This window comes from Ctenocephalides felis, unplaced genomic scaffold, assembly GCF_003426905.1.
Source record: "Ctenocephalides felis isolate EL2017-DRISC unplaced genomic scaffold, ASM342690v1 CF-g0.4_SCAFFOLD_03572, whole genome shotgun sequence".
In the NCBI taxonomy this organism is placed as follows: Eukaryota; Metazoa; Arthropoda; class Insecta; order Siphonaptera; family Pulicidae; genus Ctenocephalides; species Ctenocephalides felis.
In genome coordinates, this window is record NW_020539726.1 from 34,882,176 (window position 1) to 34,902,742 (window position 20,567).

At 28.5% G+C, this 20,567-nt stretch overlaps 1 protein-coding gene across 3 annotated transcripts in view; it reads left to right on the forward strand.

The window, feature by feature from the left end:
- LOC113387684 (putative 1-phosphatidylinositol 3-phosphate 5-kinase) overlaps window positions 1–20,567 on the forward strand; it is an 80,444-nt gene that overhangs the window by 20,807 nt on the left and 39,070 nt on the right. Inside the window, exons 1-2 of one of the 3 annotated variants that reach the window (XM_026625044.1) lie at window positions 15,054–15,179; window positions 16,560–16,925. The exons of the other annotated variants lie outside the window; for them this stretch is intronic. Coding sequence (XP_026480829.1) covers window positions 15,074–15,179; window positions 16,560–16,925 — 472 coding nt within the window. The 5' untranslated portion in view covers window positions 15,054–15,073. Of the gene's footprint in view, window positions 1–15,053; window positions 15,180–16,559; window positions 16,926–20,567 lie in introns of those variants that run through there. 3 annotated transcript variants of the gene reach the window in all.

Consider the following 20,567-nt stretch of genomic DNA (forward strand, 5'->3'; position numbering starts at 1 on the left):
ATCACTGACTATACGCCGAGAACTGTGACAAAGTACAAAAGATTTTATCAAAGTGGTTTTGAAAATAGCAAACAATAAACTGTCATGAATGAATTTCTATGCGAAAATACTTGCAAAGTGGCACACTTATTGGCACGTGTTGGAGAAAAAAATCATAATTATATTAATTATATTTTTTGGATAGAATTTTCTAGAAACCTAGTGGTGCATGGCATCGTGCTTAAGGCAAATTGCTGAAACTTTCTGTACCGAAAACTAAATTAATAAAAAAAACTTTGCAAAACTTTGAAAAAACTAGATTTTTAAAAAATTTTAATTGTTTTGAATAAATATGACTTTTTTGATAAAATTGATTTTTGGTATATTTTAATTTTTTGGAAAATTTTGAACATTTTTTTAAGCAATTTTCCAAAAATTTTCCCAAAATCGTCGACAAAAATTTTTATCCACACACATACACACAAACATCAAACGCAAACATACACTCATTTTTTCTAAGGTTGTATGCCAAAATGTTCAGAAAGCCTTGAAACGTAAAGATATATAAAAATTTTCATTATCGATTTTTTGCGATTACTTTAACTTACCCTACGGGTAAAAATTAGTGTCAAAAATATGGATCAAACTCTAGAAATTGTAAGGAATATTTGAAATGTTTGATACTTTATTTAATTTATTTTTTCATTCGACGAATTGATTTTCTTAAAAATTCCAGAAATATTATATTTTTATTTGACTTTAAAAATATGATTACTAAATCCATAAGAAATCGAAATTTAAGCTTTCTGAAAGTTTCCTAAATAAAAATCCTTGAAAAAACTAAACATAATCTAAAAATGTTCCAAAATTATTTCAAAGTGATATTTTATTCAGCAATTTTTTGTTTAAATCTAACTCATTATATTTTGGAATACTATCAAAATTACAGAAAAGAAAAGCTTATCTACCCATCTAGTTAATGAAAAGAATGTCTAAATTTTAATCATATTTAAAAAAAATATATGTTTTCTATACGTTTGGAGTCAAATTTTGAATTTTCTTCTGTTGAAATTATTAGAAAAACGTCTATAACAAAATCTATATACAAAATACAAAAGACTTTAATAACGAACAATTTATAAAATAATGAGAATTTAAACTAATATTACATAGCAACTATATGTGAAACAAACTTTTGGTTCATCGTGTATGCTTATGAAAACATACGTTTCGGGTCTTGATTTGACCCATCTTCAGTGCATACAAATGAATGGATGGATGCCCAAGAACAATTTTATCATATTATTTCACCTTCTATATATATATATATATATATATATATATATATATATAAATGATGTTGCAATAACCCAGATAAAAAATCCGATAATAATGCAATTTGCACAAGCAAAAAGCCTTCTAAATATTTCGCGTGCAATATTGTTTGAATCAGTCATCAGTTTTTCCCAGAAACTGATAAGTATATTTATACTAGATTCATAATGCTAAATATATATATATATATACATATAAATAATGTAAACAATTGCATCCGATGATGTGAGATATTTATAAGAATTGGAATAAGTTTTTGCAATCACAAAATCACGTCACGTCCAAACATATAATATATATATATATATATATATATATATATAATTTAGGGTTGTCCTTAAAATGGTCATTTTCGAATTTCCTCTGAAACTTTTAGCTATTTGAATTTTAGATAGACTTTAATATAGACTTGTAGATAAAGCAATTACCTAAAAAGTTGTCCAATATTTTTATTAAATAAATTAAATAATTTAGAAGTTATCTAATAAAAAGTTGAAAAATATACCTTCAAGCGAATACCAATTGTTTACAAAATTTCAGGTCACAGAAGCGATTGTCTATCTTCAATTATAATTTTAGAACTCAAAAACTCTGTTTAGTGTTTTACATTGTTAGACAAGTTTATAGATAATGTAATTGTCTCAAAAATTGTCTAAGATTGTTATTACAAATATTACTATATAAAATTTACCAAAATTTGATAAAAACTATTATATTATACTTGGATATTAAAATTTTGAATAATTAGTACTTTAAATGTGGACTTCAATACTTTGACCTAGTACATTTTTTTAGTTTTCTTCAAATAACTTTTGATTTTCTTCTGGGGCGTAATGATTTATTTACATTAAAATTAAAATTAAATTTACTAAAGTATAGTACAAACTGTTATATGCACTTGGATATTCAAATTTTGATTAATTCGTACTTAAAATACGGTCTTTAGTATTTTGATTCAGGGCATTTTTAACTTCCTGAAGGAGAAGTTTATGTTTTCATCAAAAAATCCGATGTTTCAAGCCATTCTGAATCGAATGAGACCAAATTTGGAAAAAGTATGTGTGTGTGTGTGTGTGAACAGATTTTTTTAGTTTTTTTCGATTAATTTTTAATTTTGATTCTGGACATTATAATTTGTTGACATTAATAAAAACTAGATAAAATTTAGTAGTTTGGATATTAAAATTTTGCATAATTTGTACTTGAAATGTGGACTTTAGTATTTTGATTTAGTACATTTTTTTACATTTCTTCAAATGAGTTATTTATTATAAAGTAGAAAAATGAACCGCTAAATATATAGCAAAATTATTTGAGTAGATATTTGTCATACAGGCGGTTGTCTATTTTCAACTGAAATTTTTAACTTTAATAAATCATTTTAGTGACAACAATATTACACACATTTGTTTTTTTAATAATTTAGTTTTCGGTACAGGAAGTTCCAGCAATTTACCTTAAGCCACGATGCCATACACCACTAGTTACTTATAATTAGACAATTTATAAAAAAATTATCATGGTCTCCTATCTTAAGTTAGTCATAAACATAAAATCCGCGATAAAATTAAGATTTATAGTTCTGTGTACTGTAGTTTCATTAACACGAAAAATTAATTTTCATTCATTACTCTACAATCTATTGTCTAGTTCTACACACATATGCAAATGTAAATGTGGAAAAAAAATTCGCCTTGTATATTAATATATCTTAATTGCTTGTCAATATCAAACGGCCCACACATTTAGACTATAGTAGACTTAATTGAATGAAATGATGACTAATAAATTCCGAGCAAAAAATATTTATAAGTCGAAAATAATGCAATTTTTATTCGAAGAAATGAAATAAACAGAGGAAATGTGATTTACACCGTTTTAGTTCTTTGCGCCCTCAACAGAGGGTCAAATGTGCTCAACGTTTAATATGTTTTAACTTCCCGAAGGAGAATATGTTTTCATCAAAAAATCCGATTCGCTAATTTTATGTTTTCTCGACGTTTCAAGCCATTCTGAATCGAATAAGACCAAATTTAGGGGAAAAGTATGTATGTGTGTGAACAGATTTCTTGCCGTAAATCGACGTTTTCTCGAAAACGGCTGGGCCGATTTCAAAAATTTAAAAGCCATTCGATGTATCTCGATGATGACTATCGTTTGTCAGTTTTGTGCAACAATCGGCCAAGCCGTTTCTTTGTAAATAGCAGAAAAACAATTTCGTCCACGTTTTAGCCTGCAGTTCTGAATCGATTTTGAAAATTCAAAAACAGTTTAAAAGATATTGGTTGGGATTGATACTGATTAGTTTTAGATAAAAATCTACCGAACTGTTAAAATAATAATTCTGCTGATTTTTGTGAAACTTTTTTGGGCGATATATATCATGGTCTTATAGAACATACTGAAATATTACGGCCCTACGACAAGTAGTTTAATTTTAAAAATTCGTCAAAGTTTGAAAAAATATTATAGTCAAAACATGTGCCAAAAGTAGCTTTTGTGATGTGACAAGTCAAATTTTGAATAGTGGTATTTTATTATTAAATTAATTTTCATATCAAATAATAAAAGCCAAATAGCTCTTAGAATTATACTGTATTCTGATTGCTATAAAAAAATGCATATTGCCTCTAATTTTAAGCACAATTTTTATAATGCGGTTTTTTATAATTCTTAAAGATAGAATAAATATTTAATTATTTTTTGTTTGACAAATTAATCTACAATATCAGGAAAAATTACACCTGGGCCACGACAATTTTATTAGATAATTTAGTTAAATATATACAAAAAAAATATTTTTGCCAAAATTCATAGAAAAACACTATTATTTATGCCTACATATATTGCGCTATATTAAAACTTTTTTTGAAAATGATTTTTATTTTAATATTTTATTAATTAAAATATATGTATGAATGTTTATTAGAATAGAATTAACACAAAATTTTATTATGTTCAGTAAACCTTGCAGAAATTGTTGTTAAAAAACATTTTGAGCATAAAAACGTACTTTTTACTATTTAATAAAAATACTTTATTCAAAACTTATATATCATAAATGATTTTTTTTTTAAATTTTTTTTTATAATTATAATTACTCTTTATATAATAATATTTTATATACTCAGAAAGTTTTCAAGAACATATGATATATATGTAATAATAAATTTTGTGGAATATGAATTTATAATTAGTTGAAATCAATATTTAAAAAAAAATATCTAGCTTTATTAAATCTTGATTTAATATTACTTATAAAAATGTATACAAATATATAACCTTAGTATTATAAAAATTGTTTAGGAAAAATATTTTTGTTACAAATGATATATTGTAGAAATTTTCAAAAACTCAAAATGGAATTATTTCTGCTATTTTAATACTTAATTTCTGCTGTAAACTGCACTTTCATAATATTATTTTTATTATATATTATTATTTTTGCCCAATTTTTTTTATGGAATTTCTAAAAGTGTTCTAAAAGCTTCAAGAAAAATTTGTAATAAATTAGTACCAGTATAAACAACAATTTAAAAGTACAATTCATTAATAGTAAAATAAATTTGGATTTTGTATATATTACATTTTTGGGGTATATGCAGCGCTTTAATAATATTATTTTAGTTCAAAATTTTTATGAAATTGCTAACAAAGTATAACAAAAATTACGATAGCAACTTTTGATTACCTCAATAATTATAGAATTAATTTCCTTAATAATTATGGAATGTTTCACTTATATGAAAAAATATTCGATTGGAAGACATATATTAAAATTTTATATACATGTAGTTACATATTACAAAATATTTTTTTTATATTTTTTTTTACAATTATTATCATGCCTTGTTAGTCCAGTAGGTTTGTTAGCACCAGAAAAACTCACCACAAAACTTGTCAAACACAAAAAAAAATTATAAAAAAAATTCTAGCACTTCACTTATACTAATTCCATTAGTATTAGTACAATTTTAAAAAATTACTAATTAAAATTTTCTTTAAATAAGATTTTTCAAAGTTATTACTGGACGTGAGCACATAGTACTGATCGAAATGTGAAATAAGAAATTCAATTTTCGAACGTTTTCCAAGCAAACGGTTCGGCTAAATCCGTAACAGTTCGTGAGACGAAAGCGGGAGTAAAAAAATTGAATATTAAGCCAAGATTGTAATAATAATATTAATTGATATAAATTTATTATAAATTATTTAATTTGTTATAAATATTTAAATTTTTTTGTATTAACTAACTTTCCAATAGGAGAATTGACGAGAAATTTCGTTTTGCTAGAGTTATGTTTTCGGGACGTTTCAAGTAATTCTGAATCGTTTGAGACCAAATTTAAAAGAAAAATATAAAAATATTATAAGGAAATTGAAGACAAAGAAGACTGAAGAGTTATATAAAGATATTTTAATTGTAATAGATATTATATTAATGAAATAGATATTATAGTCAAATGAAATGTATATATTATATGAAAACTGTTTTTCCTAATCTCTCACACCAGGCACTTCTGTTTGTCTGAGATATGAAAATAATGTATATATATATATTATATATATATATATATATATATATATATATATATATATTATAAAACTTGAATAAATCATGTGTGTAAATTAAGAAATAACGAGAAAAAAATTATAATAGCATTTAATTTTTTTTAGAAAAATTTGGAGTGTAATTTTGATATTAAATTGTTTTAATTACAAAATTACAGAAATAACATAAGTTTACGTTTTTATACAAATTTAATAAATATTGTTGTTTATTTCTTTGCTTTTTTATTTATTAACTTCCCATAGGGTAGTTATAGTAATGGGCCGAAAATCGAAAATGAAATTCTTTCCATTTCTCGACGTTTTGAAGGTTTCTGAACATTTTTAAAGGGCATACCTCAGAAAACTAATGAATGTGTGTTTGTGAGTGTGAGTGTATGTATGGATACATTTTAGTTCCCGTTTTTGGGCGCAAGGATCAACCGATTTGAATGATTCATTTACCATTCGATTCCTATTGATAGAGAGATGTGCTGATTTGTTTTTGACAAAGGCAGGTGCAGCCGTTACGGAGATACGGAGCAAAGAGTGCAGAAAATACAAATCGAGTTTTTGAGAGAACGGAGTATCGGATTTGAATTATCTAAAAATCATTCAATTTGTAGTGATTGGGAGAAGTGTTTATTAGTTTTTGGCAAAGGCAGGCTCAGCTGTTTTGGAGATACAGAGCTAAATGTTAAAAAAATGGCAGTTTTTGAGAGAACTAAGCGTCCGATTTAAATGATTCAAAGAACTGTCTGCTTGTTTTAACTAAATAATTGCTTTTGGAAAAAAAAATTGTTTTTAATTTTTTTTTTCAAAAAATATTTTTATAATTTTGGATTAAAAATTCAAAAAATTACCCAGGCTGAGCACGGTCTAAGCGCCACTCTGGTGCAAATGTTTACCCAAGTGCGTTTAGACTGTTTATTATGTATCAAAAAAGGTGAAAATGCCGCCAAGCTAAGCACAGTATAAGTGAAAATGTCGCACAGAATTATTTGCAAATGCGTTTAGACTGTGACTATACGGGAGCAATTTTCAATTTTGTGTAAATTAGGCAACTATTTTTTTTTAAATTGAAATGACGATTGTTAATGTTCTGGAGATAAATTGATTTATAATTTATGATTTACATTTGATATGCTCAGATATAACAAGATAGCAGAAATTATTAAACTTACAGTATTTGTAATAATATATTCGAAAACGTTTGAAATTTCTCGAATATTTCATTACGGTACGGGAAGTTCCAGCAATTTTCCTCAAGACACGATGCGATACACCACTAGTTTTTTAAAAATCTGGAGGATTTGAAGATGTTTCAATTACAAAATTACAGAAATAACATAAGTTTACGTTTTTATATAAAGTTAATATATATTTGTTTTTCGTTTCTATGCTTTAGTGCAAATTTAATTATGTTATTTTTATTCATTATAGACAAATACGCTAATTTATTTGGTAAATTTATACTTTTAGATTGTTTTATATTAACTTAACAATCCAATTCAAAGAAATATTAAAAGTCAAAATGGCAGCCACAGGTTATGTGATTGCAAACATAAATATGTATTACTTACACAATTTATCTATTATTACAACTAATATATAATAATTTTAATATATTCCTTTTTCCTCGTATTTATTAATGTCAATATATTCTGTGATATATGTCTGTGTTAATATAATTTTTAATTGCACATTATTTGTAAATTTCAAATTTCAAGTTTAAATCTCGCGCGCCATTACTTTACGCCATTTTGCGCACAACTTCACTCCTATTCGTTCTGTCACTCAAAAGTCAAAATGGCAGCCATTGTATGTGATTTCAAACACAAATATATATTATTTATCCAATTTATCTATTATCATAACAAATATATAATAATTTTAATATATTCCTTACTCCCTATATTAATTAATGTTAATACAATCTGTGATATGTATCTGCGTTAATGTAATTTTCAATTGCACAATATTTGTTAATTTCAAATTTCAAATTTCAAATTTCAAATTCAAATTTCGCGCGCCATTACTTTACGCCATTTTGCGCATAACTTCACTTCTATTCCTCCTGTCACTCAAAAGTCAAAATGACAGCCATTGTATAAGGTTATGTGCAAACACAATTTATATATTATTTATACAATTTATCTATTATCATAACAAATATATAATGATTTTAATATACTCCTTACTCCCTGTATTATTTAATATTAATACATTCTGTGATATGTGTCTGTGTTAATAAAATTCATAATTTTATAATTTCCAATTGCACAATATTTACATTGCACAATGAATAAAAAATGCGACTCTCCAAATAAGTTAACAGAATTTGGACCGTTTATAACTGAAGAAAGTAGTACAATTAGTGGTTTATTTACAAGATGGTTCGGTGTTAAAAGTTCCACTCAAAATAATTCCAATTCACCAAGTACCTCGAGTAGCCAAAGTGGCTCAACTCAAAATGTTTTGGATGAAAATGCATCTGGGGATAATGTGTCTCAGGATATATCTTTTAGTGAAAGGGAGAAATCGGTATGTAAAACTAACATGGTTTATTATACATAAATGTTGGTGTAAATTAAATTACAAAATTTGTTTTAGGTAGAGGATGATAGATGCAGTAACTCTATACAATATGAAGACACCAGCAAAAGCCAAAGATTGATAAATGTGTTGAAGCGAGTTAAAAATATTGTTGCACTAAAAAATTCTGTAAGACACTTTATAATATATCTTATTAATATATAATTTTTTATTACTAATATATATATATATATATATATATATTTTTTAATTTATATATATATATATATATATATATATATATTTATGAATTATATATATATATATATATATATATCTAATTTTTATCACAGGAAGGTTTGCAGTCCTACGAGTCCACACAACTAAGACAATATTGGATGCCCGATAGTGCTTGTTATGAATGCTATGATTGTACAGAACCTTTTAATACTTTCCGAAGAAGACATCATTGTCGTTTGTGTGGTCAAGTGTTTTGTGCAGCTTGCTGTAACCAAAAGTTGCCTGGACGAATAATTAATTGTCAGGGTAATAATATAAATATCTCATATATATATATATATATATATATATATATATATATATATATATAATAAAATTAAATAACAACCTTGAAGCCAATTGCTGGAACTTCCTGTATTAAACATTTGAGGAATAACAATAATTAATGGTCAATAAAAATATATCATTAATTTAATAAATGTGTTATATTGGAAATTTGTAAAATGTTCAATTTTAGTTAGACATTTCTGATAATTTAAGAAAAATCAAAATTAATGATAATTCTAACTAAAGTTTACAGTTTTAAATATTAAATTTCATTTTACAAATACGTTCTGATTGAGATATAAATTTAATTATTTCGTAAATTCGATAATTTTTTATAAAGTTATATACAAACATATATTTTTTGTCATAGAAAAGAACGGATATTTATTTATTTATAATATACAATTTGTTCTTTATCTTTATGTGTGTGAAATTTGTTCATAGATTTTATAAAGGCTACTGAATGCCATTAAAGTTTCTACTGAAATTTTAATATTTTTTGCAAAAAATTACATTTAAAACCCAGAAATGGAAATGATTATTTATTCATTATATATATATATATATATATATATATATATTATTTATATATATATACATTGTTTATATGTACATATGAGTTTTACCTTCTACCCCTCTACCGTCTAAGAACATATTTATTAATGAAGGGCAGATTCTGCCGCAAAATTTAGCTTTTTTCAAATAAAATAGTACAAAAACTGTTGAAATGCTATGTGGTTGCTGTACAGTCAGGCGTTTTAGACAGAAAACTTAGCCTAGAAAACGGATCAACGTCAAAAAAGAATCTTTTCATGATTGAAAAATCAGTGCAAGAATAATGACATTCTAGATCCTCCCCCCACGAAGTAATGCCTAACGGCGGTTTCCGTATTGAGTCCGACATACCCAGACAAAAGAGCCTTCTATCATCTACTTGTCTACCTATTTAATTGTTTACTTGTCTACCTGTCTACCTGTCTACCAATAATTATATTTGTATACGAACCAATAATAATGATTTGTGGTCATGATTTTTGAACATCATATGGCAATTTTTTTAGGCATCTCCGAAACCGTTGGACCTGCCTTTGCAAAATTCTGCTCAATTCTCTATTCCGTCAATACAAAAAAAATGTTTTTTGAATCTTTCTAATCGATACTTCGTTTTCACAAAAACTTAATCCTTATTATTTGCATTTTGTGCTTCATATTTCCGAAACGGCTGGACCTGCCTTTCCCAAAAACTAATCAGAAAGTCTTCCCATCAATAGGAATCGAATTTTTTTTGAATCATTCAAATCGGTTGATTTGTTCTGGATTCTTCGAAAACTTTTTTTTTTTTTTTTTATTTTATTTATTTTTAATAGACAATCAGAAGACAAAGTTTCTATTAGCCTATGTGATAAATTATATTTGGCGTTTAGAGGTCTCCTCCATTGAAGAGATCCTCTGCTAGAATTATTCTATAGCTGTCTGTATATAATTTAATATTGCAGGTCCTTTGGCCATTTCTTCTTGAGTCTTCTTGTTTGAACCATTTTGTTGATAATTTGTATTTCAGCGTTCGAATGATCATCAATTTTGTTGTGATAAGAACAGCTCCGGGTCTTTATAATTTCATTTACAGTTTTAATTTCCAGGTCCCTTTGCATGGTCTCATTAGTTACGTACCAAGGCGCATCTACCATTGCCCTTAATATTTTGTTCTGGGTACGCTGTATAATTTTTATGTTTGATGCACTTGCACATCCCCATAATTCTATTCCGTAGCTCCATATTGGTACTAGTACAGTTTTGTATATTAAAGTCTTGTTTGCGTATGACATTCTTCGAAAACTTGGACGAAATATTGTATCCGTACATACTACATACACGTTTCAAAGGTTTCTGAACGTTTTGGCATACTTTAGAAAAAATTGTATGTGTGAAAAATTAATGAAATGCCTTTGTGCATCCCAAGCGGTTTTTCTGTATAATACCGACTAAAACTTCCGCTTATCTAGCTACTTCATGGGGGGAGGATCTAGAATGCTATGATTATCTGTCTTAATTATAATTTTCTCCTACTTATTGCTATTAGCTCTTCTTCTTTCCGAAAATCGCAAGTCTAAAGTGTGTATGTGTGTTTTTTTTTGTATAGCGAAGGAAATGCGTTTATGCATCCCAGACTAGGTTTTTTGTCTGGGTATGTCGGATTCAATATTTCCTGCGTATAATACCGACTAAAACCTCCGTTTTGCTTTTGTCTCTGGTTTCCACAAAAACCGCCGTTAGACATTACTTCGTGGGGGGAGGATCTAGAATGTTATCATTCTCGCCCTGATATTATGCTTATTTTTTATAATACTTTTATACTATCTTAAGTCTATTGTGTATGCGTATGTGTACGTATATTTTGATTCGTATCTCACAATTTTTAATATTTTTAACTTTCTGTAGGGCTTTTGCGTATTTTCACGTTTCAGAAGTTTTTAAACATTTTGGCATACCTTAGAAAAAAATGGGTGTGTGTGTATATACAATTTTTCATCCACGTTCTTGGGCGCACGGATCAACCTATTTGAATGTTTCAAAAAACCTTCGATTCCTATTAATAGGGAGATGTGCTGATTAGTTTTTGGCAAAGGCAGGTCCAGCAGTTACGGAGATACGGAGCAAAGAATGTAGAAAATACAAATCGAGTTTTTGAGAGAACGGAGTATCGTATTTGAATGATTCAAAAAACATTCAATTTGTAATGTATAGGAGAAGTGGTGATTAGTTTTTGGCAAAGGCAGGTCCAGCCGTTTTAAAGATACGGAGCTAAATGTACAAAAAATGGCAGTTTCTAAGTGAACTAAACGTTCGTTTTGAATGATCTAAAAAACTTTCTGCTTGTATTGACAAAACAATTGCTTTTGAAGATAAAAAAATATTACATCTTTTTTATTTTCCATAAAATATTTTTGTAATTTTGGATTCAAAAAATTACCCAGTCTAAGCACAGTCTAAGCGCCACTCTGGTACAAATGTTTTCCCAAGTGCGTTTAGACTGTTTAAGTACTGAAGAACTTTTCCAATTTTGTGAAAATTATTGAAAAATGTGAAAATGCCGCCAATCTGAGCACAGTATAAGTGAAAATGTCGCACAGAATTATTTGCAAATGCGTTTAGACTGTGACTATACGGGAGCACTTTTTCAGTTTTGTGTAACAATTTAGGCAACTATTTTTTTGAAATTGAATTCGAAATGAAATGAAATTGTTAATGTTCTGGAGATAAATTGATTTATGATTTATGATTTACAGTTTATTTGCTCAGATATAATAAGATAGCAGACAGTATTTGTAATAATATATTTGAAAACATTCAATATTCCTCGAACATTTTGTTACGGTACGGGAAGTTCCAGCAATTTGCTTTAAGGCACGATGCCATACACCACTAGTTTTAAAATGCATTTTGTTGACACAAATTGTATTTTTATTATAGGCGATTTAAAAGTATGTACGTTTTGCTGCAAAATTATTCTATCGTATTTGCATTCGCCTAATATTGAAGCAGAATTAACAGCTGACATGAGAGCTTTACAGGTTGTATATATATATATATATATATATATATATATATATATATATATATAATTGTTAATTTTTATTACAAAGGTCGATTTGCAAAGTAAATTCGGCAGCAGCGAAAGTTCTGTAAGCGTCGGACCTAAGAAAAAGACTTCTGGAGGCTACCAGGAAGAAAGGTAGTAGCATTTAAATCTAAACATATATTCACAAAAATGATATTAAATTTTATATATTTTACTTACAGATTTGGTGTATCTCGTAATTCAGCGTACAATATTTCCTTAAGTGATCCCGATCGTAAAGACGCCTTACGATCTTCAGCTTCATTACGAGCTTTGTACCAGGAATTGGTTAGACCAGGGACTGGTGTAACATTTTCTCAACATCGTTACAGATTACGATGTTATGTGGACGTAGTGCTCGGTACTGATATTGTTCATTGGCTAATTGAACGGCAAAAAGCTGGTAATAGGTATGTAACTATAACATTTGATAAAGGGTATTTGATTAATGTACTTGTATGAAAAAAAAAGAATGCGCGTATGGTTCACACGCGATTGAAGTAAAACTTATTTGCTACTGTACAAGATAACATTTTTAAGTCAAAATAAATACATCACATAACAATTTCGAATAATGTTTATTAGTAATATGGTAACGCTCGTGATGCACACATTTATTAGTGTCAACCATTATAAACATTTATATAATGATAAATTAGGAATTTTATATTTATAATAGCATTGAAAATATGTATAATATTTAAAAACAATAATGTAATTAAAGTCATACTTCAAATATGACCATGATCGGTTTGTCACTGTAATTAGCATTTAGGACTTGAACCTTCATTAGAGAAATGATGTAATTGGTGGTTAATAATTTTTATAATATTCGTTTACACAGTGGATTATGTTAAACAACGCCTAAACAAATATTATTTTCGCAACTTTACTCATCATGTGATAATTGTGTTTGAAGAACTTCATGAAATTAAAATTAACACATTCATTGACTGCTTGTATTTTTTTTACTTTTTTGCTGGCGATTCAGTCTCATTCTTTCTACAAATATATAGTAACTACTGTTAATACAAATTACTTCAATAAACTTGCGTTTCTTACACGACACAGATTTTTCATTTGTTTTATTATTTTTACTATACAATCAAAGCAATCATACTCACGCGACACGACGACCAATCACAATCGACTCGTATAGAAATGATCTCATCGAGAGCGAATGACGAATCATTGGCACTCGACTCGAGCGTAACGCTTTTCCGTTGCATTTGCACAGATTTACCTTCTAATCGCGCCAAAGAAGTTTTACTTTGAGAGAGCAATTGAGAGTTTGTTGAAGATTTGGTTTTCTTGATGTATCTATTTTATTTTGATTATTCATGTTTTCTTGATGTTGACTCTTAATGTGTTGGTAGTCTAGAATGTTTCAAAAAGCTAAACCTATAGTGTTTATTCGATGGTTTGTTTACAGTTTTGATACTATCAATGGCTCAAAAACTAACCTCCAAATAGCACAGTTGTGAAAATAACATTAGTTCAACTTTATGTATATTTAACTTCCCGTAGGGTAAGTGATTATAATCGCAAAAAAAATTGATACTGGAAATTTATATTTGTTTCTACGTTTCAAAGGTTTCTGAACATATTTGCATACGTCAGAAAAAATCGATGTGTGTGTGTATGTATGGATACAATTTTTCGTCAACGTTTTTGAGAACACAGAGCAATCTATTTGAATAATTCAAAAATTTCAAATTTATAAAATTCGATTCCTATTGATAAGAAGACGTGCTGATTAGTTTTTAGCATTTTTTTACGTTTCAAAACTTTCTGAACATTTTTGCATACCTACCTTACAAAAAATAGATGTGTTTGTTTAGGATTTCGGGAGCAGGGATAAACCGATTTTATAAATTCAAATAACATTTGATTTATATTGACGTCAAAAAGTACTATAAAAGTATTTGCGCAAAGCAGGTCTAACCGTTACGGAGATACGGAGTAAAAGTGTAAATGAATGATCTTGCAGTTCACACTCTTATAAAAACTTCGAAAATGTATACATCTTTAACTTCTTATTTACAAGTTATTGTAATCGTCCAAAAATCGAAAATGAAAATTTTTACGTATCTTCACGTTTCAAAGGTTTCTGAAAATTTCGGCATACCTTACAAAAAATTATGTATGTGTGTGTGTGTTGCGGATATTTATTACGCTCCATCTTCCATATAATATGGTACTGAATACTGTCAAAATGTCATGTATTTGCTGTGCATTCAGACGTTTTACACATAAACTGCAACGTCACTTGTATGTTATGAAGCTGAGTCAGAAAGACCATGTTATCTAACATCGTTTTTTTTAAACATTTGTGCGGTTTCTACGTTTGGTTTCTATCTGACAACCTGAGAAATACGCCTGACTGCACAACAACCATATGGTTGTCAATATTCAGTATAGAAACATCTCACTTTATTTTTTAGAAATCAAGCTCATGCGATTTGCCAAGCTTTGTTGGATGCTGAATATATGGAATGTCCGACGGATGAAAATTCTACTGAATTTTTAGAACACTTACTTTACCAAGCAAAATTTAAAGAAACTACACCAGAAACAGCTATTCAAACCCAAACAGGTAATTTTATATACAAAATCAGTTCTTAGTGGGGGTTTGTCGGTTTTCAAAAACCGGTTTAAAAAAACGGTTTTTCGGCGAAAATTATGGAATTCGAAAACCGGTTTTTTAGTGAAAAAGGTCGGTTTTCACTGTATAAATGGAAAATGACAAATATAGCCAAATATAAAAGATATATGAAAGCGTTTTGATTCTTGAAATCATATCGGTTCAAAAGCATTTGATATCTTATCAATCTGCAATGGTTCCCAGAATGGTTTTGTATATATTAATTTAGATTTTTATACCAGTGTATATATTAATTTAAATCAGTGTGACTTCTTCTTGAAGAAGTAACTTCCTTTACTCAAACTTAAAAAAAAAGTTTTAAGCCCTAGAAGCCACAAATTAAATAACAAAAAACTTAGAATTATTATATCAGGCTTTAAAAACAATTAAGCATAATTTGGTCGCAAGTATGAGAGTATTTTCTATTTCAGAAAATTTTGTGAGTGATTAAAGGACATGCATAAATAGCAGTTCGATAGACGTTCTCAGTTTTTTGAAATCATATTTTATTAAACAAAAAAACAATTAGAATGTTTAAAATTAATTAATTAAAATTGTTCGGAACAGACAATACACAAGTTTAGCTTAATTGTTTCAAAACTAAAATTGATATTAACAAGTATGTATCAACATGTATCTAGTATTTTTTTTTTATTTAAGAATGTATAGGTTGTCAAATATCTCCCTTCCGCCTTTTTGTATTATAAACCAAAAGCAAAAAAGCGGAAGGGAGATATTTGACAACCTAATATTTTTATTTATTCGAAAACTTTGCTTTCACTATCATAAAAATATTTTTATTCTTATTTGTGAAAATGATGCATGAATAACAAATAATTACTTTCAAAATTATTTAATTAAGATAAACTATTATTTTTTAGTTCTACTAATTAAAATTAAAATAATTTTGTTTACTATCTATAAAATTGAACAATAAATAAATTCAGTCAAATATTGCTCTGAATTACATTAAATTTGCGGATAAATTACAGAATATTCGAGCAAAAATTTATTTTCTATATAAAATTTGAAAACCGGTTAAAACCGTTTTTTTAGTAAAATTAAAATTCGAATACCGGTTTTCTGAAATGTCGGTTTTTGTATAAACCCTAGTGAGTATAGAATTAGAGTGACTTTTGGAAATTGACTATGTTGTTAAATTATATTGTATTTTTAAAGAATCTATTATTTTTATTTCATTATAATTCTCAATTTTTTCTCGGTTATTGTTAAGACAGTCAAATATTCCAATACGACTATTATTATTTGTTATTTCATTTCAGTTTATTTCATTTATTTCATTTATCCATTCATATACTTTTCATATTTCAGGTAGAGGAAATCTTCCTCTATCGACTTCAACTTTTTGTTTGGACTTAGACGTGCAAGGACATTCAGTTTATTTATCAAGACCATCAGCGACTTCAACAGATTACGTAAGCGATTTGGAAAGTCCAGATGTGGCCCAAGTACCAATTGTCCCAGCAGATCGCTCTTCAGTAGGATCAATATCAACAAATCCGGGTTTACCGGAAAAATCTCAAAGCACCGAAACCGAAATCGCCTTATGGCAATCTTACAAAAGGCACGAGGATGCTCTTTTGGCTCAACTTTTGGGCGCGGCTCGCCTATCCTACGACCAATGGGCCGAAACTGTGAAGCGTTTGTGCGATGAAATTGTTGAAACCATTCGACCAGGTAGGAAAAGAAATTAAAACTTATAATGTATTTGATGGAAAAAGGGTGTAACTTCTGAATTTTTTTGTACTGTGCTCCAATTTGCATGAAATTTTGGAAATCGGAGAAAATTACTCTTAAGTTCAGAAGTTAAAACAATTTGCACACCGCCTGGTGGGGAGAGGGTTAATCCCACCGATATCTGCCAAACCCATTTTATTGATAGAAAACGTTTTTAAAATTTTGAAGTATTTTCTAATATATTATTTAGCTTAAAATAAAACTAGTGGTGTATGGTATCGTGCCTTAAGGCAAATTGCTGGAACTTCCCGTACCGTAATGAAATATACGAGAAATTTTAAACGAGAAATTCAAATATATTATTACAAATAGTGTAACTTTCGTTATTTTTGCTATCTTGTTATATCTGAGCAAATATAAATCATAAATTATAAATAAATATATCTCCAGAACATTAACAATAGTCATTTCATTTCGAATTCAATTTCAAAAAAAAAGTTGCCTAATTTGCACAAAACTGAAAAAGTGCTTCCGTAAAGTCACAGTCTAATCACATTTGCAAATAATTCTGTGCGACATTTTCACTTATACTGTGCTTAGCTTGGCGGCATTTTCACATTTTTGAATATTTTTACAAAATTGGAAAAGTGCTTCAGTCTAAACGCACCTGGGTAAACATTTGTACCAGAGAATATCTGAAATAATACAAAAGAATTGGATAAAGAAAGGGATAGAGATAGACAAATTGAAAGGGAGCGTAGAAAAGTGTAGAAAATTAATAAAGACCATAAAATATGATAAAAAAGTGATAGAGATAGGTAGATAAAGAGATATGTATAATATACAAATAGAAAGAGAGAGTATAGAAAAGTGTAGAAAGTTAGATGAAAATAATTAAATGAAATTTTACAAAGAAAAGGGGATAGAGATAGAAATGGAGATAATAGACAGAGAGAGAGAGAGAGAGAGAGAGTATAGGAAAATAATAGAGGTAATAGAAAGAAGAACATAGAGATACTAAAAAAAGAAGATAGATATATTTTTTATTTGCATGATAGCTCACTCATTTTACACGCAGAAGACCCTTAGCAGTACTCATTTTAAAGCTTATTTTAAGCACTTTAAAACCCCATGGAATATATAAAATGTAACACCTCGCCGCTAGATGGCTTTAAATACAACAATAAATTTTGAATAAAATAAAAAAACGACTTTGCTCCTTCATATCTTGCTTAATGTTGTTATTAGAACACTTTATAAAGCACTAATTTATTAAGATTTTAATTGGCATAATTTGTTCATTACATGATTTTTGATAAAATGTATATTTCTGGAGAAATTTGCCAAAAAACGTAGAAAAACGCCAAAAATATATGAATTTTTAACAAGCCAGTAACTTCAAAAGTACTTGTTTTTTTCTGGAAAAACTTTATAAAACATTTTTGTCTTGCAATTAGTTATTCTATCAATATCCGACGTTATCTTGAGAAAAAAAAACACCACTGAGAAGGGTGTCAGTACAAATTGTATTCACTTTAGAACTTAAGAACAAGATGAACCTAATTCCAAATTTTTTGCAATTTGGAGCACAGTAAAAAAATTAGACCCAAAACGCTCCATTAACCGGAGTATAGAAGTATTTGCATTATATTGGTCTTCCATACTAAAACCACTTTATAATTTTTCTGAAGTTCACTTGTGAACTTGAGAGTAAGATGAACATAGTTCCAAAATTTTATGCAAATTGGAGCACAGTAAAAAAATTCATACCCAAAACGCCCCATTGACTGAACTGGAGTATTACAAAATTCTCTTTTGTTTTTTTGTAGAGGAGTCTGAAGATTTCGAAGAAACTCAGGACATTCGCCAATACGTGCAATTCAAGAAAGTTCCTGGAGGTGCCAAAGTGATTGCGAGATTGTCAGCGGCGTTGCTTGCAGCAAAAATGCTTCTCACCGGGAAATGCGATCGAGAATTCGTGACCCTAAAATTTTACTTTTGCAATGTGCAATTGTATACCAACGAGTCGAAGGCAGATTTTTTTCTTTGGAACCTGTTATGAGACAAGTAAGTGGTAAAATTCACACCTAAGCCATTGCAAGATATCTGTAAAAAATTTATTAACTTCCCGAAGGAGAAGTTTATGTTTTCATCAAAAAATCCAATTCGCTAATTTTATGTTTTCTCGACGTTTCAAGCCATTCCGAATCAAATGAGACCAAATTTGGAAAAAGTATGTGTGTGTGTCTGTGTGTGTGTGTGTGTGCGCGTGTTTGTGAACAGATTTTTTGTCATAAATCGACGATTTCTCAGAAACGGCTAGACCGATTTCAAAAATTTAAAAGCCATTCGATGTATTTCGACGAGGACTAGCGTTTCTGCGGCGATCAGCCGGGCCGTTTCTTTGCAAATTGCAGAAAAGTGAAAAGTTTTTCGTCCACGTTTTAGCCCGCAGTTCTGAATCGATTTTGAAAATTCAAAAATCGTTCGAAAGATATTGGTTGGGAACCGACCTAATTAGTTTTGGTAGAGATCGGCCGGGCCGTTTTCTTGTAATAAGGTGTTAAAAAATTTTTTTCGACGATTTTTATTATTATTTTTTGACGGTAGATACCATAGTCTTCTAGATCATACTAAAATATTACGGCCCTACGACAACTCCTTTAGCTTTAAAAATTTGTCAAAGTTTTCAAAAATTAGTATGGTCTTTTTGGCATTTGTCAAAATTAGAACTTTCATCGACGTTTACTCAAAAACGCCTGAACCGATTTCAGAAATTTAAAAACCATTTGTTGTATCTCGATGAGGATTATCGTTTCTCGGTTTTGTGCGACGAGCCGTTACTTTGTATTTTGAAAAAAAGTGTTAAACCTTTCGTCCACATAAAAGCTCATGCTACCGAACCGATTTTAAAAATTGAAAACTGTTCGAAAGATATTAGTTTAAAAATTTATCAAGGTTTGAGAAAATGAGTAGTTTTTTAGTAGAGTAGTAGTAGAGTAGTAGAATTTACTTGGTATAACGATAGTTATACTTGGTCTTAATGAACATACTAAACCATTAAAGTCCTGCGGAAACTGATTCAATTATATAAATTGTTGATTTTTTAAAATTTGCTTTTAGAAAATACTCCTAGTTAACGTGTTCGTTCGTTTTCAATTATGTGCAATGAATCCACTCGGAATACTTATAATGACTCATAAATTAATTTATTTTTTATTCATTAAGTCAATTATTTGCACATATCGAGAAGTTCATGTAACTTGCTTCAAGGCTAAATATCAAACCAACTAGTTAAAACTCTCCTTCGATAATTCAGGTTGTTCGATAAATCATTAAAACTGATTTATTTGTGTATTATGTATTTGTTGCAGTTCTTATTACAATCACTGATTTGTTACTAAGTTATAATGAAAGAAGATATATTATATATTTATTGACTATACATGTTGTTTCGCGGACTTTACTTTTAGAAGCAAGCGACTAGTTCAATTAAAACACTCCGCCATCCCCTTTACCAGGCAACCATTCCGTGTAAAGCTTAATGCCCTGAAGGTTGTCACCTTAATGGCCAATATCATAAAACGAAAATACGTCCGAACAATATTTAACACATATGGTATCTTTTTTTTACCCAGGAGA